Source organism: Pseudoliparis swirei, chromosome 10 (genome assembly GCF_029220125.1).
Source record: "Pseudoliparis swirei isolate HS2019 ecotype Mariana Trench chromosome 10, NWPU_hadal_v1, whole genome shotgun sequence".
In the NCBI taxonomy this organism is placed as follows: Eukaryota; Metazoa; Chordata; class Actinopteri; order Perciformes; family Liparidae; genus Pseudoliparis; species Pseudoliparis swirei.
In genome coordinates this window covers 4,929,665-4,951,790 of record NC_079397.1, presented here as the reverse complement: position 1 = coordinate 4,951,790, position 22,126 = coordinate 4,929,665, and the positions used below count along the sequence as shown (strand labels likewise).

Below are 22,126 nucleotides of genomic sequence, written 5' to 3'. Positions count from 1 at the left end.
TTGGGAGAAGAAGAAGAAGGGGAAAAAAGCCACAAAAGAAAAACTTACCTCCTCCTCCAGCCTTCACATCCGGGTCAGTTGGGTTGGTTGGAGCTGGATGTTGCCTTCAGGTGTCCCTCGTAAATGTGGACACGTCAACGTGTTGGAGTTGTAAAAACGTTCTACTTGATGCATGAATACATGCAGCACTTAAAATTAGAATTTCTTTTATTTTTATGAACTTACACATTCAAAATTAATGATAATGTAAATGTGCATTGATCCATTAATTTGTTATCTATTTGAATTAAGCCTTTCTGGCTTAATATGCATCCATAAAGGCATTTTAAATCAGCAGAACTGCAAACACGAATTTATAAAATTTAGTTTTCAAATGTGATTTAATGTCTGCAGGTGACAGCAGTTTGCAGGTAAAGCTTGTTGTGTACATTAAATACAAAGATAGTCATAAAAAGTTCGTTAATTAGCTTTTTTAAAACTGAAATTAGTTTGATGATATAATACTGACTCACACGGACAGTGGAGACAAGGTAACATGTCATTTTTAGTACTTAAAAATAAAGAAAATACTTAAAAATGTAACTATTGTCAATTGTGTAGTGGCGTCCATGCTTTCTCTCATCAATCTGTCGGATGAATACCCCCCCCCCTCAATTATTTTACATGCTGGGTCGTTTTTAAACAAGCGAAGCTGTCATTACCGATCTTCGAGGCGTCACGTGAAGGTGTCCCAAGTTGAGCAGCGCCCAGTCAAAGCGGAGGCGGACTGATGATCCAGCTGCTGTTGGGTGCGCGTGAGCGTGTGTGCGCCGACATGGATACAAGTGGCGTTCACTGTTGAGAACTGGACCCGTTACAGTGTCGCGGGGACACTGGGGGGGGGCTTCAAAGAGCCACCGGGGGGGGGGACTTCTTCTTCTTCCATGGCCGCACTCCTGTGATTTTCTTTTCCCTTTTCTTTCCTTTCTTTCGTTCTTCTTCTCCCTCTCTCTTGTTTTGAGCCATGTCCAAGAGCCTGAAGAAGAAGAAGAACCACTGGACTAACAAAGTCCAAGAGAGCGTGCTCTGCAGGAATGAGGAGGGGGAGCTCGGGCTGGAGCTGGAGGGCGGCGCGGAGAACGGACAGTTCCCGGTTGTCGGCGAGCTCCTCCCGGGCGGAGCGGCGCGCCGCAGCGGCAAGCTGTGCCCGGAGGAACTCCTCCTGGAAGTCAATGACACCCCCGTGGCTGGACTCACCACCCGGGACGTGCACGCCGTGGTCAAACACAGCAAAGACCCCGTCCGGCTCAAGTGTGTCAAACAAGGTGAGGCTTCTTTTACGCGTGCACAACAAAACTTTCCCGCATTTCGTATTTTTTTGGTGGGGTTGTTTTGTTTTTTCTTTCCCTCCGCACATGTTTTGAGAAAAACCGTTCGTTTTTTGTGTGATGTGACAGCAGGGCTATTGTCTCCCAGAACCGAGAGCCCGGTCCTCGGTGCTAAAAACAAACCATGTGGAGAACATTTGTACTTTTTTGTGTTGTTGAAACCCCCAAAAGTGTATTCTCTGTGCAGAAAGCGGCTGGTTGTGTTGCTCTGGCTGCTGGGTGGTGGAGCCTGGTGTTTAAGGGGGTGTGTTACATTTAGGGCAATCAGAAATTACACACTCCGGTCTGGCACACAGTTAAAGTACACGAGAATGTTTTTTTTCCTGCCTTGTACCCAACTAATACCGGAGATATATATATGTATGTGTGTGTGTGTGTGTATATATATATGTGTATATATACACGTGTGTGTGTATATATATATATGTATATACATATATGTATGTGTGTGTATATATATGTGTGTCTATATATGTATATATATATGACATATTTTACAATTGCATATTGTATTTGATATAATATAAGTTGTGTATATTACAACAGTAAGGTGATAACGAAAGTTATCGACATCAATTTTGAATTTTTTCATTCATTGTTTGTCAACAGTGACATATTATCTAGTTCATTTCCAGATATTCTTGTTCTTCTCTGATAGTAAACTGAATATTTGAAGGCTTTGGGACTATTGATGAGTTAAAACAAGGAGTTTGAATTTGTCAGCTTGATTTCTGGAACATAGTTGTGTCGTATAGTTATTTAAAGTTCGGACCAAGCGATAGATTGACCATGGACATAACTGTTAGTTGATGTATTTAAATGTCTTATACTGTATGTGGAGGGAAAGCTTTGGAGATAGTTTGAGTTATATCTTGAGGGAGAGAGAATTGCTCTCTCTTATCTATCAGCATATATATATATCCTTTGAATCTCTATTGTCAAAGCAGACATTTAGGAATGCAATATGTGTCGTCCAATTTGCACTACATTAAGTAGACTAAATTGAATTTTGAGAGGATATTGGATAAATATAAGAGCAAATCCCCAAGTCCCTATTTCAACATTATAGTGGTGTCATAAGAAATGAAAAAGAAGTGTGATAAGGTCACGGATATAGCAGAAAGCAGAAGTCCCCTCAGGAGAGCGCCGTGGATCGCTTCATAAGTAAATTATGTGTTTTCACGTGAAGCCGAGACGGTCGGAGTTGTCGGAGACGTTTCTGAACGCGGCAGCCAGAACCTTCATGTCGACTTCCACATGAAAAATATCGGGCGCAAGTCGTGTGAACTTGCAGCGACTCCGTCTAACGCTTGTCAACTTGTGTGACGCTCTTAGGACACACACACACACACCGCCGCCGTGTCTTTGATCCTCGGCTAATGACGCCGTCTTGCTTTGTGGGTTAAGAGGAGGATCTGTGGGCTCTGATTTTGGGATGGAAAAAAAAAAATCAGAAAAGAAGCTTTGGATCAAAGTCTTAGCCTGTGTGTGTGTGTGTGTGTGATCTGTTCAGAAAGGCAGCCTTGCCTATATCAAACTAATGTTACTTCTTTCCCCCTACATGAAATATTCATCTCCTCCAGCGATTGCAGAAGTGATTCAAGAGATCCACTATTGTCCCTGTGCCCAAGAATGCTTCTCCAGCATGTATGAATGACTACCGACCGGTGGCCCTCACCTCGGTGGTCATGAAATGCTTTGAGAGGCTGATAAAGGACTACATCTGCGCCTTCCTCCCTTCCTCCATGGACCCGCTGCAGTTTGCTTATCGCCCAAACAGATCCACGGATGATGCTGTCTCCCAGGTACTGCACATCACACTCTCTCATCTGGACAGCCAGAGGGGCGGCTATGTGAGACTGCTGTTCATTGATTATAGTTCTGCTTTCAACACCATAGTCCCTCCAGACTGGCGGCAAGCTGATTGAGCTGGGACTGAACACTCCCCTGTGTGCTTGGATTGTGGACTACCTGACCGACAGACCACAGGTGGGCAGGGTGGGCAGACACACCTCAAACCCCTCACCCTGAACACAGGATCCCCAGGGTTGCGTCCTCAGCCCCCTACTGTACTCCCTGTACACACATGACTGTGTAGCCAGGTTCAGCTCCAACACCATCATCAAGTTTGCGGATGACACAGTGGTGGTGGGCCTGATCTCCGACAACGACGAGAAGGCCTACCTGGAGGAAGTTGCTGATCTGTCACTCTGGTGCCAGGACAACAGCCTCATCATGAATGTCACCAAAACTAAGGAGCTGATTGTGGACTTTAGGAGGTACAACAACAGAGGACGTACTCACCACTGGGGATTAACGGGACTACTGTGGAGAGGGTGAGCGGTATAAATACCTGGGAGTCCACATCACCGAGGATCTGACATGGTCAACAAACACAGACACTCTGGTGAGAAAGGCAAGGCAGCGCCTCTACCACCTCAGGCAGCTGAGGAAATTTAAAGTTTCCCAGAGGATCCTTCAGTCCTTCTACTCTGGAGCTGTAGAGAGCGTCCTGACAGGAAGCATCACAGCCTGGTTTGGCAACTGCTCCGCTCAGGACAGGAAGGCTCTGCAGAGAGTAGTGCGTTCGGCTGAACGCACTATTGGAACTACACTCCCCACCCTGCAGGACTTGTACACCAGGAGGTGCAGAACCAGAGCCGGCAGGATCATGAAGGATCCTCACCACCCCAACAACAGACTGTTTCAGCTGCTGCGGTCAGGCAGGCACCTCCGTAGTCACGCTGCAAGAACAGAGAGACTGAGACGGAGTTTCTTTCCTCAGGCCATCAGGATTGTGAACTCCGACTTCACCAGGACCCCCACATAGACCCACACAACTGCCCCTCTTAGGCACACACACACACACACACACACACACACACACTTACTGTAAATATTGTGTTGTTTTTTATTGTAAATAGTGTGTACTTGTTGCCCTTGCACATTCCTGCTGAGCATTGCCACTTTCATTTCACTGCACACCCTGTGTGTGTATGTGACAAATAAAAACATCTTGAATCTTGAATCTTGATTGATATCCTCCGGTTGGTCTGCTCGTGTTTGCTCCATCGGATGTTGACGCCGTCAAGTTGTTTTTAAAATGGTTGATGTGTACATTTGTAAACATGTTGACCAGAACATATTGAGGGGGGGGGAGGTTTCCTTCCAGCAGGATGTTCATTAGCAGGTATTTTCTCAGCAAAGGTACCCACAGAAAAATGAATGAACCGAAAATGGTTCTTCAGAGTGATGCCATAGAAAAATCATGTTTGGTTCCACACAGAACTTTTCAAACCAGGGTTCTTTAAAGAACCATGTCCTCAAAAAGTTCTTCAAATAACCTATAAAGGTGTCTCAAAGAACCTTCAAAAAATGGTTCTTTAAGGCACCATCTTTGGTTCCACGAAGAACCTTTCAAACCAGGGTTCTTTAAGGAACCATTTCCTTAAATAGTACTTCAAATAACCTAGAATGGTGTCTCTAAGAACCTTAAAAAATGGTTATTCAAGGCACCATTTCTGGTTCCACAAAGAACCTTTCAAACCAGGGTTCTTTAAGGAGCCATTTCCTTAAATAGTACTTCAAATAACCGAGAATGGTGTCTCTAAGAACCTTAAAAAATGGTTATTCAAGGCACCATTTCTGGTTCCACAAAGAACCTATGAAACCACAGTTCTGTAAAGAACCATTTCCATAAAAAGTTCTTCAAAAAACCTGTAAAGTTACCTCAAACAAAACAATGGTTCCTCAGTAGGTGATGGTTCTTCATAGAACCACAAAGCCTTTTAAAGAACCATTTAAGAACCATTGTTTTGCTGTGTGTACATATCTCCTCGACTCAATTGATGTGTGTTCTCACAACCATCCGGACCTGACGGGTGACACACACACACACACACACACACTGCTCGCTCAGCTGCTTTATCCGAATCTTCCAATTCTTTAAGGCGAGTGAGCAATAAAAAGCCATTTTGTTTGTAAAGCGTCGCTCCGTATCGATCTGCTCCGCGCTTTAGTTCTGCTCGCCGCTCCCCGATGTTCCCACAGCGACTCGGAAGTGGAGACTCTCGCTGACCAGTAGATGTGGAAGCACTCAGCGCTCCTACTCGGCTGGATGCGCGCGGCGCAGCGGGGGGGCCCCTCCCACAGCGGGGGGCTCCTCCCACAGTGGGGGGCTCCGATCCCGATGGCCGATGGCGTAAAATCCTATTTGTTGGAGTGAAAAGGGATTGGATAGATGTGTCCGTCGGGGCTGCTCGTCCCACTTTGACTTGTGACTGATGTGTTGATAACTTCCCAGCACGCGCACACAAACGGGTTCAAGGCCACAAGGTGATTAGTTGTCGCTCTGCAACACAGAGACGCACAAAGAGACGCACAAAGAGACGCAGCGGCCGCCTCGTCCCCTTTGTGCTTCACAAGGACAGACGAGACACGACGCGGCCGATCGTCTTCCGCTGCTTTTGATCTTCTTCGTCCTCTTCCTTCCTCTTCTTCGTCCTCTTCCTCTTCTCTTCCTTCCTCTTCTTCTCCTCTTCCTCTTCTTCTTCGTCTCTCCTCCTTCTCCCTCATCTTTTTCTTCTCCTCTTCCTTCCTCTTGTTCTTCTTCTTCTCTTTCCTCTTCCTCATCTCCTACTTCTCCCTCATCTTTTTCTTCTCCTCTTCCTTCCTCTTGTTCTGCTTCTCCTCTTCCTTCTTCCTCATCTCCTTTTTCTCCTCTTACTCCTCCTCCTTCCTTATCTTCTCCTCCTCATGCCAGTGCCTCTAACTCAAGACTGTTACATAAATAAGATTAATACAATAAGTATAAAAGCAGAAGCTCCAGACAGTGTGTTAGACTAACATCACGTCTTTTATTTGTACCAGATCGTTTTTCTCCATTGTAAAAATTGCTGTTCTTTTATTGTTGTTGTCTCAGTACATGTCAGGTTATTGATGTTTATAACTGCAGGTTAGTGTTATAACTGTTAGGAGTGTAAACAGAATTCTTTGAATGTTTCTCTCTGCGGTCAACAGAACCTCCGGCCCGGTACGTCCTCTTACCAAACTTTTATTAACGTGATCCACTTCATGGACAAACTGCCGAGCAACGAAAGCTGAAACCTTCCCGTGTGTCCGGTGGACGAGGCGGGCCGGGCCTCAACGAGACCGCCGCCGCCCGGCTTGAAGGCCCGGCCCGCCTCCAGTGGTCGTGTTCCGAGTAACGCTTCACGCTCCCTTGTGCAGCGGCGATGTCACGACTGTGAAAGCGCCGTCCCTCCTCTCTCGGGGTGTCGGGGCTGAATTGCCAACTTTCATTACGATCTCCTCTGTAATTAAAAAGAAGAAGAGCGAGAGAAAAAAGCGCGGCCGCCATGATTAACTTTCTCTCTCTTCTGGTGATCATGAATCATCTTTATGCATTATATCACTTACTACGTACTTTAATTCGACTTTAATTTCAGAAAACCTCCGGCTGTATCCCATTCATACACACACACACACACACACACTATTAAGTGTAGCATTACTCTGTGAGGTGGGGATTAGATTAGATTGCCAACAGCAATCAGGCGTGCCCTGCAGGAGGTAATTAGGATCTCCACCAAACACTGATGGGTATATAAGAGAACATAGGGCACAATTACGTTCACAGAGACACGGCGAGTTCTCATTAGAGAGACATTATGGACAAAGAGACTACTTCCTGTTTTATTTATTCCTCTTCGTCCGTTATTTCTATTTATGCCGTTATTTATCTGGAGCGCTGCGCGGCACTTTTACGGCTTTCTCTTCGCTCAAGCGCATTTCTTTTTGCTCCAGCGGTCAGCGGCGTGCCACGTTATGCTTCTTCTGCACTATCGCTCCATGCAATATTTAAAAAGTAATCCACTGAAGAAGAAGGAAAAAAAACATGTTTATTCGCGCCAGTGCAAAAAAAAACCCAATGTGTCGGTCCATAACTGCAGTGGCCGACACGATGTGTATTTCCTGTGTTTGAGTCAGGATAACAGTCTCCCCGGGAAGCGTGTGCAGCAGGAAGCCGTCGTCTTTTTTTGAATTAACTCGGAAGAGCTGGAGTCGAGCGAGCTCTCTGAGGAATGACGGATCACCTTTCAGCTGAAATGCAGAGCGATCAACTTGGAGATCCATTAAGAGCTCCAGTTCGATCAAAATTAATGGGGGGGGGGGGGGGCGTCATTACAGCAGCCTGAGCCCGGACGCGGCGGCACCTATTGAGTTTTAAAAGGTTGCGTAACAAGTTCGTCCCGGAGCTAAAACGTTCTTAACCGTGGTTCAACTTATTGCTTTGAAATTGGCAGAGTACATTTAATTGTACCGGTAATTCAATAACCGACACTCGTCTTCACACTTCTGAGCTTAAGTTGAGTGGAATTTAATACTTGGAGTGCGTGGAGTCTACATTAGTAGCTTTCCCCCTATTTTTAGTCGTGTACATACAGGACATGTTCACCATTTTATACCAGGACAGGCCGACGTCGGGTCAGTGTTGAGAGGTTAAATTGGATATCGAACGTGTTCTTATTCATAATGCAAACCTGGATTGCTCTGAGACTGTCGGACCGACCGAAGACGATCAATTGGCTCAACATGACGAGATTCTAGAGACGGGTGTCTTTATAATGAGAGGAACTCCTGAAAATACTAAAATTAACTTTTAATTTCTTGCCCTTTTCAAACAGAGTGCGGTGCTCAATCATTTGATTATAACCAATAACATGCACTCACAAAAAATGCTTATCAAGGTAGTTTTTTGTCCGTTTTTTAAATGACATACACTACCGTTTAAAGTTTGGGGTCACTTAGAAATGTCAAAGAAAAGCACTGTTTTTTCAATAAAGATAACATAAATCAAAAATACACTCTCTACATTGTTAATGTGGTAAATGACTATTCTAGGTGGAAACGTCTGGTTTCTAATGAAATATCTCCAGAGGTGTATAGAGGCCCATTTCCACCAACTATCACTCCAGTGTTCTAATGGTACATTGTGTTTGCTAATCGCCTTAGAAGACTAATATCTGATTAGAAAAGCCTTGTGCAATTATGTTAGCACAGCTGAAAACAGTTATGCTGGTGATATAAGCTATACAACTGGCCTTCCTTTGAGCTTGAAGTTTGAAGAACAAAATTAATACTTCAAATATTAATCATTATTTCTAACCTTGTCAATGTCTTGACTATATTTTCTATTCAATTTTCAATTCATTTGATAAATAAAAGTGAGTTTTCATGGAAGACACAAAATTGTCTGGATGACCCCAAACTTTTGAACGGTAGTGTATGTATTCCTACATTTCTTCCATGCATGTCCTTGCTTCTTTCCCCTGTGCTGTGAGGATGTAATCAGGACTCTCTGTACTAATACTGCTCGGTGTCAGCAGAAAGTGAGCTCAGCCTTTTTTTTTTTTCACTCAAAGAACAAAAATATGAACGTTCGCCATAAAGCATCCCACGCCACGAGGAAACGCTCGCCGTGCGCGCTCGGCTCGAGGGAGAACCGGTGTGTGATGATGCCATCCAGCCAATGGTGCGTGGCCCAGTAATGGCGTGACTGATGTGAGCGATGATGAGTCTGTTGGGAATTTGGAGAAGAGGGGCGGGGCCGATCCCCGAGACGTTCGTGTGCAGTCGGACGCACACGCCGCGGCGCGGTCGGACTCATCCGTCTTCTTGTCGGGGTCCCGGTGAGAGAGTTGAGTTGCTCCAGCGAGGGTAACGTGTTAAGGACTCTGTGTGTGTCTTTGTGTGTGTATGTGTGTGTGTGTGTCTCTGGGTCCTTAGCACCACTTACCACAAGCTGTCCAATCGTGCTTGACAGAGGTTTGCTGGAGAGCGCCTGTGATCCGTTACAGTCTCCGGGGAAAGGTGATGATAACACACACACACACACATACAAGTGTCCCTCCCTCCTTGTTAACATCAGCCATCTGTTGTTGTGGAAGTATTCCAAGGACTGAGTATAGCAAGGCTGCAAACTTTTGTCGTGCGAGTGTCTCCCGCCCTCTCTCTCTCCTCCGAGTGGCGTCGGCGCGACGTTAACCGACCGCATCGACGCCGCGTTGAAACCGAAGCTTCGTCTTTCCGTTTGAAACCTGCGAGTAAAACGTCGACGACCTTCTCTTTGATGACCACGGTGGCTCTATAAGCGACCGGCGTCCGGAGCAGAAAGGTGGCTGCGAATAAAGAGGATCCCGTTACCTTTTCATCACAATGTGTCCAAGCGGGGCCTGTTCTTCAGAGTCTGTTTCCGTTGTCGCCTCTCAGCCCTCGCATCGCCGACCTTCATGCAGGTGAATGGAGGCCGGCTGCTTTGGTCCTTTTAAAAAGAAAAAACATCTTTTATAGCTTCAATAACGGGCATACAACAGCATGTATAACCTTTTATGATTTCTAAGTGCACTTTGCTTGCGTTAGGACATTAGATTATTATTCCCACTATCGATTAATCGGTGTGTTGTCATTTGCTGATGGGGTTTAAGCCGTGTTTACACAAGCATGTTCTTCATAGCCGTGGCATCTTAAAGAAGAAGAGAGAGGCGGGACGGAGATGCTTTGACCTTCAGAGGACGGCCCTGATCTTCAGGCGCTCGGCAGATCTGGTGATTAGCAGCAGGTGTGATGTTTTGTTGTTCACCTGAGCGTCCCTCCGGATGGCTCGCGGGAACTTTGAACTTCCTCGACGAAGTAGGATTTAAAAACGGCTCATTCATGTTTTACAAGGATGCCGAGTGCCCTGAACACACCTGTTGGCCGCAGTGTAAGGAGGAAGGTGTGTTTACCGTTGGAGGGGGAGGGAGGGAGAGAGAGAGGGCTAGAGAGAGAAGGCTAGAGGGGGAGAGAGAAGACTAGAGAGAGGGCTAGAGAGAGGGGGAGAGAGAAGACTAGAGAGAAGAGAGAAGACTAGAGAGGGCTTAAGAGAGAGAAGGCTAGAAAGAGAAGGCTAGAGAGAGAGGGGGAGAGAGAAGGCTAGAGAGAGGGCGAGAGAGAGAGATAGAGAGCGAGATTCAAAAGCTGTTATTGCGGTGCATAATAATGATAGATACTGTTGTGTGTGTGTGTTGTTTTGAGTCCTTCACGGTGAAGGCCTCATCCCCAGCGTCGTGTTCGGCATTGAGTGACACGGGGAGGTGTCGCTCCTCTCCTAGGAATGCTCATTTGTCCCCAAACGCCCCGTCTCACCGCCCCGCCTCCTTTGTCCCAAAGACGCCTCCTCCCTCCCGTCTTCCCAACAAATCAATGCCGACGTGTCGAGCGGAGTTCGGAGCGTCCTCCGGAGGGTCTCCTCTTCACCGAAACCCCGTGGAAGCCACGAAGAGGAGGAGGACGGCAGCGCTGCAGGCGGGCGATGAAGCCCGAGGAATTGGCTGACCTGCTAACGGAGAGAAGGAATATGAAGCAAACTCCTCGGCCCACACAGTTGTTGCTGATTCGCCCCAAAAAAAGAAGGGAACGATCAATACGGAGTGATTAAAACCTTTTCTGAGCGCCGCCGCGGCGTTTGTCTTTCTCTGCTCGTCTGTTGGCGAGGATCAAACTGTGAGTGTTTGTTTGTTTGTTTGTTTGTGTGTGTGAGGACCAAGATGGATTCTCTTTTTTTTCTTTTTCTCACAAGGCTACAAATGGAGAACAATGACAAACACAAGATGGACAAAACGGAGCCACTTCCCCTCGGTTGCCCTGGAAACGCACAGCACATCTTCAGAAGAGAGAACTTTTTTCCCAGTATGGAAATTAATTAACATGAAGAATGTTTTTTTTAATGTTGCCATCGGATTCCTCTGGAATAGTCACACTAAAGCTAAAAGTCTCCATCCTCTCCTGTCGATGATCATTGGAGAAGATTATGGAGATTAAGAAGTGGCATTGGTTTTGTATTTCTGTTTGATTTTGTCTCATGTGCAGATTATTATCATGGAAATGTGGATTTAGACCTAGATTAGCATGTGTGTAGCTAGGCTAGCAGTTCATCCCTGTATAAATCTATCAGATGCCACTCAGGCTCAGTAATTAACATGTTGCATATCTTTCATTTGTTAAAAACAACTTCCCTCCATGTCCTCCTCGCCGTTAACCTCCCGTTAGCGCAGCCAGCCAATAGCCTCCTCGCTCATTCGGCAGCGTAAGCCCCGCCCACTATGTCCAAACTCGTAGATTTTCATTTTGAGAACAAAGGCTTTTAATTTGAAAGCAAGATTTTTGATTTGCAGCAACACATTCTGGGTTCATCAGCAAAACTAACAATTCATTCACTTCCAAACGAGAAATTTGCTTTTAAAACCCTTTTTTAAACAAATCTACCAAACAGGCTGTAACTCTATATTTAATGGCATCAATCTTCAATCTCGTCAAGTGAGTTCCCCCCCCAGTTAATAAGCGCTCGTAGAAACCGCTGTATTATCGATCACGCGATAAATAAATGATAATAAACCATAAACGGTACAGTAGAAACTGCCAATACACACACACACACACACACACAGAAAAACAAAACGACTCTATTGGCCTGATTTATTGACCCGACTGCAGTGTTGCACCGAGCGAGGACTGCAGCCCCAAAGTGTCCGAGCAGCAGTTTGTGACTAGATAAAGAGTCGGCAATAAGACCGCAGACGAGACATTGATTTACGGCCGGGCGCCATCGACCCACGAGGAACGATGAGCCTCATTATTACCATTACCATTGAACGCAACCCGCCGCTGCCCGCGTGTCGGTACGCTAATCACATCTCGCGGCCCCGAGGCCTCGGCTGTCTGCGGGTAGCTCTGACTTATTTTTTTTTTTTTTTGGGGGGGGGGGGGGGTGCTCCTGTCGAGTCCCGTTGTCGCCGTTAGCTCATGTGTTGGAATAGCAAACCGCCCTCCGCGAGTCTCTCGCCTCCATCTGCTTCTGAGCCGGCTCACGTCGCCACTCCTGGGAGGTTTCTCTCTCTCTCTCTCTTTCTTTTCACCTTAGTTCTTTTTTTCCTTCCCATTCACACGCTCATTTCATCCCCGTCCTCCGCTGGGAGCTGAGCGCCGGCCACGTTTTTTAAACGGGTTTCGGGGAGGAGATGAAGAGACGGCGGCGGCTCGGCCCGCCCGCCCCTCCTGGCGCTCGCTCACATTATTCACGCCTTCCTCGGTGAGCCGGGGACCTTCTGAAAGACACCTGAAGCCCAACAGCCGAACGCTATTACGGTCTTATCTTTGATTGACAGCTACGGCACGCCTGTTTTCCGCGTCCCGTCACGGTCCGTCAGACGAAGGACACGTCGGCGCCACATCAACGGAGGCTTCTTTTACCAGTTTTCTTTTGACCTTTTCCTTTGTTTAAATTTTACATGTTTTTTTTTTCCTTCAGATTACACCAAATATCTCTTGGAAATCTCTAAAAAACAAACAAATAAAGTCTTGCTGCATTGGAATGGATGACTTTTGGGCTTTTTGCCCTCAGAGACACGTCGGTTATCATTGTGAGAATACATCACCCATCGCTCTTCAAGCGACGGTAGCCCGCCACAAAACTCTGACCTCACCATGACGGTTTAATAGTGCGCTTTGATGTTTTCAAATTGCTCTCGACCGTTCCCACGCGGTTTATCTGACGTGTGTGAATATGAATCGCGGTGCGCTCGCGATGGACATCGAGCCGCTTCCCTTCAACGTGATCGAAGATGTCAACTAGAATGGGCACTCGGTAGAGCGCACACCTTCGCATATCACAAGATTGGGCATTGAATTATGAACATGTTGGCATTAGTTGCATGCCAATTGGATACAAATTGACCGTGCTATAGTAAAAAGAAGATTTTGACCTTTTCATGACCTTGACCCGATTGATCCCAAAATCTAATCAAATGGTCCCCGGATAATAACCAATCATCCCACCAAATTTCATGCGATTCGGTTTAAGACTTTGAGTTATGCGAGTAACACGCATACAAATAAATAAATAAACTAGAATGGGCACTCGGTAGAGCGCATACCTTCGCATATCACAAGATTGGGCGTTGAATTATGAACATTTTGGCATTAGTTGCATGCCAATTGGATAAAAATTGACCGCGCTATGGTAAAAAGAAGATTTTGACCTTTTCATGACCTTGACCTTTGACCCGATTGATCCCAAAATCTAATCAAATGGTTCCCGGATAATAACCAATCATCTCACCAATTTTCATGCGATTCGGTTTAATACTTTTTGTGTTATGCGAATAACACGCATACAAATAAATAAATAAATACACAGCGATCAAAACATAACCTTCCGCATTTTCAATGCGAAGGTAATTAGATTCAATTTATTTGTCTGTTTGTGAGTTTTTAATGCAAAGGAAGGAGAGTGCTTTGAAAGTTGGCACAGACTCAGTCGGCTCAACTTTTATTTTTCTTGGCGAGCCGTAGAACTACTGCTCTTTCAAATGCGTCCCCCCCTCCCGCCCCGGTTCTAAATCTCAATCTATTCCCGCGTCTCGACTGAAGTGACACTCTTACGACTGCGGAGAGCGTCGAGAAGGATTAATGCGGCGTGATTACACTCCGGCTCCATCGACACGAGGAGCAACGCGGATGATCGATCGTCTCCCGCTCAGCTTTTTATTGTCACGGCGGCTCCCGTGAGAGACGAGGTGACCCTCTGCGACCCCCGCCATCGAATCACCCGGGTGTGTTTCTACTTATTTCATTTTCATGGCACAAGTGCACAAAACCAGTTGGATCACGCCGCAATCGACGAGCAATTAGTCCGTCAATTATCAGGAAAAACTGCCAAATTAGTTGTTTGCAGCTTCTCAGACGTACAGTCCGTCTCATCCTGCTATGTATTGGAGTGCGTGTGCAATCATTCATATGCTAATTATGACACTTTTTTGATATATTTTTGACAGACTTGGATGTAAACTGCATCTTGAAATGTGGAAACTGTAGTTTAATTTAATTAAACATTGATTATCTTTGGGTTTTGGACTTTTACTCAGCCGAGACGAGCGATTTGAAAAGATCACGTTGGACCTTTCCTTTTTTAATATCATTTTAGTCCATTAATCAACCGTCTTGTCTAGACGAGATATAACGTCGGCCACCGTTGCTCAAACGAAGACGTCTGCTCTTGTGAATCCGGAGCACTCGCTGCAGTGAATACTAAACGCGGACTCCTCCAAACCCGCCGGTCCCGTGCACCGATGGATGGCGCTAACGACGGCTCACGTGAAATGTCCCCGCAGCTTTTAAAATGTGAAGTTTCCGGAGGTTAAAATGTTGTTTGTCCTGCTGCCAGAGTAAAACTCGGAAGCCTCTTTTGGGCAGTCGGCCATGCTGCACCGAGGTCACGCTCCGCTCTCGATAACCCGTGGCTCTCGGCTGTTATTCTCTCGGCTTCTTTAAACATGGATTTTATGCTTCTGGAGCTTCGTGCCCGCCCCCCCCCCGCCCTCAAAAAAAATAAAAGTGTCCAAAATATGCCCCGTATGACTTTATCCTCCCGGTGCAGTCGAGTCAGACATCCTGAGCCGGGTGTCTGGAGTAGAAAGCAACAAACTTTGACTCGACTGTTGACTGAAAACTCCTCGCGCTCCGGGCAACTCTTGAAATCTGTAGACATTTTTTTTATTTTATGCAAGGGACGAGTGCTGAGCATTGGCAGCCAGTGATGAGGGAAGCACACAGGATGTAGAACACACACACACACACGTTTCTCGATGCCCTCCTGCTCCACAGGGAGGTACCCAAGGCACCAGGCAGCCGTCTAGCATCGCACCGGCCTCCTCCTTGCTCCCGTGAGAGTCTGCACAGAACTGCTATCGTCCACCAAGAGGTATGCAGTAATTAGACAGGTCAATGGAGCGTGTGGTCTCTCGACCTGCCCCCCCCCCCCCGCAACATCTTTTAAAATGTGTGTGTGTGGGGGGGGGGGGGCGGCTGGTCAAGAGTCGCCGGACTTCCTCAGACAATTAACGAAAGAACGCGCCCGGTTTCACCCTCCTCGGCACTCCCTTCACTCTCGTGCTGATGTTTGCACTCCGCCCTCATTCCTTCATTAATTTCCCTTTTCTCAAACACCCACCCCGTCCTCTCCTCCCGCTCGTTTTTTAATTACATTACATTACATGTCATTTAGCCGACGCTTTTATCCAAAGCGACTTACAATAAGTGCATTTCAACCTAGAGTACAAACTAAGAACAACAAGAATACAGGAAGTAACATTTCTTCAACATAGTCGAACTACAAAAGTACCATAAGTAAGTGCTATTTAAGTGCCACTGAAGTGCAAATCTGTGTTTTAATCCAGATATAGTCGGAAAAGGTGTGTTTTCAGTCTCGGTAGAGACGGGCGAAGATGTAGAGGACTTTCTGCTGTCCTGATGTCAGTGGGGAGCCTGCTCCACCACTGAGGAGCCAGGACAGCAAACAGTCTGGATTTCGGAAAGATTAGCTCGAGGTGCAGGAGTCATGTCGACACAGCGTCGAGCGAGGAGCTTAACCGGCTGCGCGTGACCATATCCCCGGATAGACGGGCCGGATCCGCTTTAGAGCACTGCACGCCAGAACCAGTGTTTTAGGCGGATGCGAGCAGCCACCGGTAACCAGTGAAGAGATCGGAGGCCGGAGTGGTGTGGGTGAATTTCAGGGCTGAAGACCAGAAGCGGAGCAGCACTGTAATCCAGTGAAGAGTGAAGAGGAGCGTGGAGTGTGTGTGACCTCGGGAGGCTGAAGACCAGTCGAGCTGCTGCATTCTGGACGAGCTGCAGAGGTCGGATGGCCTTAGCAGGTAGACCAGCCAGGAGTTGCAGTAGTCAGTAGTCAATGACAGAAATGACCAGAGACTGATCCGCCGCCTTTCTGGAGTGAAGAGGTCGTATTCTCCTGGCGCAGTGGCATGTACCACAGGAACGCTGTCGCAGTGATGTTGTCCGTCAAGGAGAGTTGACTGTCGAGTGTCACCTGAGAGGTTCTGGCAGTCGGGTAGGGGGCCAACACAGAGCTGTTGAAGGTGGTAGTCAGGTCATGGGTGGGGAGCCTTTCCTGGAAGGAATAGTAGCTCCGTCTTGTCAGGGTTGATCTTTGGTGGTGAGCAGACATCCACTGGAGAGATGTCAGTCAGAGCCAGGCAGAGATTTTAAGCCAGCACCCCACCGTGTCGGACGGTGGAAACGAGAAGATCAGTTGGGTGTCATCGGCATAGCTATGGTAGGAGAAACCATGCGAACAGGCCAATGACGAGCGAGAGAATTTGTGTCCAGAGAGAAGAGGAGGGGACCCAGGGCGGAGCCTTGGACCCAGGAACCCCAGTAGTGAGAGGACAAGGTTCAGACACAGATCCTCTCTGGGTTACCCGTAGGTGCGGCCTTTAAGGTAGGAAGAGAAAAGAGCGAGTGCAGTGCCTGAGATCCCCAGGTCCTGAAGAGAAGAGATAAGGATCTGGTGGTTCACGGTGTCAAATGCTGCAGAAAGGTCTAGAAGGATAAGGACAGAGGAGAGAGAGGCTGCTCTAGCAGTGTGAAGCTGCTCAGAGACAGCAAGGAGGGCAGTCTCTGCCGTGTGGCCGGCCTTGAACCCAGACTGGTGTGGGTCAAGATGGTTGTTACTGTGGAGATAGGAGGACACTTGGCTCAAGATAGCTCGCCCAGAGTTTTGAAGGGAGAGAGAAAAGGAGAGAGAGACGGTCTGTAGTTGCTGACAGACGGGTCGACGCGTTTTCTTCAGGAGAGGGTTGACTCTCGCCTCCTTCAGAGTTGGGGGAAACAACCAGTTGAGAGGGAGCTGTTAATAAGATGGGTGAGAAAGGTCAGAAGATCAGGAGCAACACCAGCGCCTGGAGAATGGGAGACGACAGAGGTCAAGGGGAGCAGGTGGTCGATTAAAGCGGAGGTCACCAAGCTGATCGGGTCACAAGAGGTGGTCGGTCGAGGAGGTCACTGTTAAGAACTTGATTGGGAGACAGGGGTAGAAGAGGGGATGAAGAAGTTTGCGTTGGTGAGTAAAGAGAAGAGGGGGATGAAGAAGTTAGTGTTGAGTGGTGATAGAAGATGGATTTGTAAGGAGGACGGGATGTCGCCTAGGAGGAGGCGGATGTCGTCTATCTTGTTTGTAAAGTAGTCGACAAAGTGGCTCTGGCAAAAGGGTGGAAGGATAGGGGACAGGGAATCAAGGAGGTTGGAAAGATAAGAGTTTTTGGGGTTAGAGAAGCAAGATCACTTTGGTCAGGTAGAATCCAGCGGCTGCAGAGATATAGAGGTAGAGAATGAGGAGAGGAGAGAGGTTCCTCCGCTTGATCTCGATTTGCGCATTTTCTTCCGGCTTGTCAGAGGGTGGCTCTTCTTGGCAAGACCGAGTCCCACAACCACGGAGTCGAGAGGATTCCGGAACCGGGTCAGTGGTTCAGTATGGACAAAGAGGAATCAAGAGATGAAGACAGGGTAAGAGGAGAGTGTCTTATGCAGAGCAGGATGCATGAGTGAGAAGGAGCCAGTTGAGGGAGAGCATAGGACAGAGGAGTAGCCAGGGAGGAGGGACAGAGTAGCAATGTTATGCATAGGCAGAGTCTGTAGATATGGGTGGTTGTCAGTACCAGAGCGAGAGGAGATGGAAGGCGGTCGAGATGGAGAGGAGTTACAGTGAGGTTAGAGGTGGAGGAAAAATATAGTCAAGGTGGTTGCCGGCTTTTGTGAGAGTGGAGGGGAGGGACTGAGTGAGAGGTTAAAGGAAGACAGTAAGAGTAAGAGATCACATAGACTTCTCTGTCTGATGTTGAAGTCACCAAGGATGAGCGGGAATGTGTTCCGCCGGGTTCGAGCAGGACGCCTAGCTCTTCCAAGAAATCTCCCAAAGAACCATGGACGGTAGACAGTCAACAATGTAGTTGAACCGATGAGTAACGGCCACAGCATGAAACTCAAGTCAGGGATAAAAGAGTAGCTGGTAGGAGAGAAACACCCCATGTGGGGTGGAGAGGAACCTGCACTCCACCCCGACTCAGAGGGACAAAGTGGCTGAACAAAGGATGGAAGGAGGAGCAGCGGGGAGTTGGAAAAGATAGAAAGAGTTTTGGGGTTAGAGAAGGAAGACTGAATTTGGTCCAGGTGAGACAGGCTTTTGGCTGCAGAGATAGAGGTGAGAGAATGAGGGAGGAGATTGATGAAAAGGCAGGTCTTCCGCTTGATTCGATTTAATATTTTCTTTCCGTCGCTGTGGGGTGGCTCTCTTGGCGTAGCACCGGGTCCGACAACCGGAGCCGGAGGAGGATTTCCAGACGATTAGGTATGCTAAGGACAAGAGAATCAGAGATGAAGACAGGGAAGAGGAGGTGTCTGCAGCGAGTTAGGATGCATGGTGAGAGGAGCCAGTTGAGGGGAGGCAGATGATGGGACAGAGGAGGCCGGGAGGAGGGACAGAGATGAATGTTGCGGCGTGCAGGTCTGAAGTCTGTAGATATGGTGGGTTGTCAGTACCAGAGGCGAGAGTAAGAGATGAAGAGTGGTCAGAGACATGGAGGGTTACAGTGAGTTGAGGTGGAGCAGTTTCTTGTGAAAATATAGTCAAGGTGGTTGCGGCTTTGTGAGTGGGAGGAGGGACTGAGTGAGAGGTTAAAGGAAGACAGTAAGAGTAAGAGATCACATGACTTCTGTCTGGATGTTGAAGTCTTGAAGAGGATGAAGTGAGGGGCCGTGTTCCGCGAAGAAGTTCGATAGGAGGGCGTCTAGCTCTTCCAAGAAATCTCCCAAAGAACCAAGCCCGGGGCCAGTGAAAATTAACAATGTGAAGTTGAACCGGATGAAGTACTTGGTCACAGCATGAAACTCAAGTCAGTGGGATAAGAGTGGAAGCCCCGGTGAGAGAGAGAAACACACCATGTGGGTGGATAAGGTAAACCTGCCTCACGACCAGAGGGTCTGGGTGTGTGGCTGAGGAGAGGCAGAGGAAGGCAGCCGGGGTAGACGTGTTGTCTGCTGTGATCCAGGTCTCAGTGAGAGCCAGGAAGTGTGACTGCTCCACAGCAAAAGCGAGATGAAATCCCAGCCTTGCGGTTGGCTGACTGACAGTTCCAGAGGCACTCCCCGCCAGGAAGGCCACCATCACAGCAAAGCCAGAGATGAATAGCCTTATGTGTCATTGACTGACAGTTCCAGAGGCTCTCATGACCAGGTGCTGTGAGTAGAACGGTAGGTGTAGAGCAGGTGGGAAAGGATAACAGAGGAGGGGTTCCACATATTCACAAAATGGGAAAAGACTCCATCCGCGAAGACTCCAGCGGAAGACTCCTATGTCTTTGTCCTCGGTCTCGACTCCAGCAGAAGACTCCTTCCGCATATGAAATGAGCACTCCTATCAGCAACCACGGTAGAGATATTGACAGGTATGGAAAGACACACATATTCACAAATGTAAAGACTCATCCAATGTCTCGACTCCAACGGAAGACCCCATGTCTTTGTCCTCCTAGCCCGTGACCAGCGGAGCTCTACTCGTCTTTGTCTCTCCAGTTCGACTCAACGGAAGACTCTATGTCTTTGTCCTCCGAGTCTCGACTCCAACGGAAGACTTCCTATGTCTTTTGTCCTCCCGAGTCTCGAACACTCCAACGGAAGACTCCATGTTCTTGTCCTCCGAGTCTCGACTCAACGGAAGACCTTGTCTTTGTTCCTAGTTCTCTCGACTCCAACGGAAGACCTGCGTCTTTGTCGTCCCAGTCTCACCCAACGGAAGACTCTTGTCTTGTTGTCCCAGCTCGGGTCCCGATGAGTCCACGCTGACGCTACAGCTGACGCGAAAAACCCCATCCGGTTATGAGCCCAAGTTGTTATAGTACCTCGGCCCGCGTTCCAGCCGCCTCTTGGCTTTTGGTATTCAAATGACACTCGATAGTAACCAGGTGTTGATTGCTCGTCCAATCAGTGAAGATTCAGGTGTCGGAACACAGGACACACCTCTCTACCAAAACAACTCCTTAAAACAGGACAAACTAACAATCTAGCAGCTTTAAACGACAAATACAACAGTAACTTTAGCAGATAAAACTAGTTTAAAGAAGATACTTAGCAGGATCCAGGTAGTCAGTAGTCTCGCCTCACAGGTAGAAAATGAATTTCTTTAGCTCAAAGTGAAGTGAGATTTGCCTTTTTTAATTTTTTAATTTAGTTTTCAACAATATGTATTTTCATCGTCACTTTCTTTGTACATTTTCCAGTTGCGTGTCTCGGTACATGTGATATTCAGGTTCGGTGTACAACGCGCAAAGAACAACACGCGTCAAGTGGTGCTCATTACAAGAAAAAAATAGATGGCATAAAAAATACCACTCTCTTTTTTGATGTCCTTTCAGTCTGAAGGCAGTGAGGGGGGGGGGGGAGTAATGAATGAAATGAGGAGAATGGAAAGAAAATTGAAGGCACAATTATCCTCCTTCTGTTCTCCGTGTTTACTCCTCGGGCATAAATATGGGATTTGTGTCTTTTTTTCTTCCTTTTCTTCTCAGTCTTTCTCCTCGTGAGGCGACACGGGAAGGTCACCGTTCACCGTCCTCCCGTCGCTCGTGGAGAAGAGACTCGAACCGTAACGCTCGCTGCGTTCGTGCACACGGCGTGTGGCGACCCCGGGAGTGACCTTAGCTCCCGCTCTGAATGCGCAGCCCGTTGCGTTATTACCTACCTGTATTTGTGTGCGTGTTATTCGCATAAGTCAAAAAGTATTAAACCGAATCGCTTGAAATTTGGTGGCATAATTGGTTATTATCCGGGGACCATTTGATTAGATTTTGGGATCGATCGAGTCAAAGGTCAAGGTCAAGGTCATGAAAAGTTCAAAATCTTCTTTTTACTATAGAGCGGTCAATTTATATCCAATTGGCATGAAACTAATGCCAAAATGTTCATAATTCAATGCCCAATCTTGTGATATGCGAAGGTATGCGCTCTACCGTGTGCCCATTCTAGTTATCTCTTTTTTTAATTTAAAGAGCCTTCCGTACACAACCCCCGCTTGGTTATCCTCGTGTCGCACACACCGGGCGTCATTCGCCGACTCCCTAGGCGGTGCGTGAGCCGGTTCTGGCCTCTGTCGACGCGTCTCGACAGCACGAAAAAAAAGAGAGAACGCGCCTGAAAATATAAAAGGCGACGACAGACGTGGTCTCTTTGTTCGACCTCTGACTTTTTCGGTGGCATCGAATGCGCCGCCATTGTAACGCCGGCTCGTAAAAAAAAAAAAATCCAGTCGCCTCCCGGCTCCGGGCCGGTGGCCACCGGGATGCCTCTATTAGCCGCTCCTTCAATCCGCAGACCGACTATTACGCGAGCCTCCCCTGGTTCCCGTGGCGGTCTGTATGGGTTTAGCCCGGCCAAGCCGTACTTCGAGCCATTATGACGAGTGATGGCTCTCCTGTTATCCCGACTTGAAAGCCCGCATTGTGATTCTGATTAGGCGAGGCGCTGAGCTCCCTTTCGCTCTTATCCACATGTTCTCTCCTCGTGTGGCTCTCCTGCCGTCTCTCTTCCTGTGCCAGTGGGCTCTGTGGGTTTTGTGGGTGTCGTCATTCTGCCCCGGCAACAGCCAGATGTCATGCAGAGAGCAGTTGGATCGTGGTTTTTATCATTTTTACCTTTGCATTGAAAATGGTAATGTTTTGATCGCCGTGTATTTATTTATTTGTTTGTATGCGTGTTACTCGCATAACTCAAAAAGTATTAAACCGAATCGCATGAAATTTGGTGGGATGATTGGTTATTATCCGGGGACCATTTGATTAGATTTTGGGATCGGTTGGGTCAAAGGTCAAGGT

General features: G+C 47.5%; 1 protein-coding gene across 8 annotated transcripts in view; it reads left to right on the top strand.

Moving 5' to 3' along the window:
• The first annotated feature begins 961 nt into the window (after positions 1-961).
• The window catches only part of magi2a (membrane associated guanylate kinase, WW and PDZ domain containing 2a), a 181,203-nt gene continuing 160,038 nt past the window's right edge, over positions 962-22,126 (top strand). For all 8 annotated transcript variants that reach the window (XM_056424401.1, XM_056424400.1, XM_056424399.1 and 5 more), the window contains exon 1: positions 962-1,304. In XM_056424401.1, coding sequence (XP_056280376.1) covers positions 1,004-1,304 — 301 coding nt within the window. In that variant the 5' untranslated portion in view covers positions 962-1,003. The remainder of the gene's footprint in view (positions 1,305-22,126) is intronic.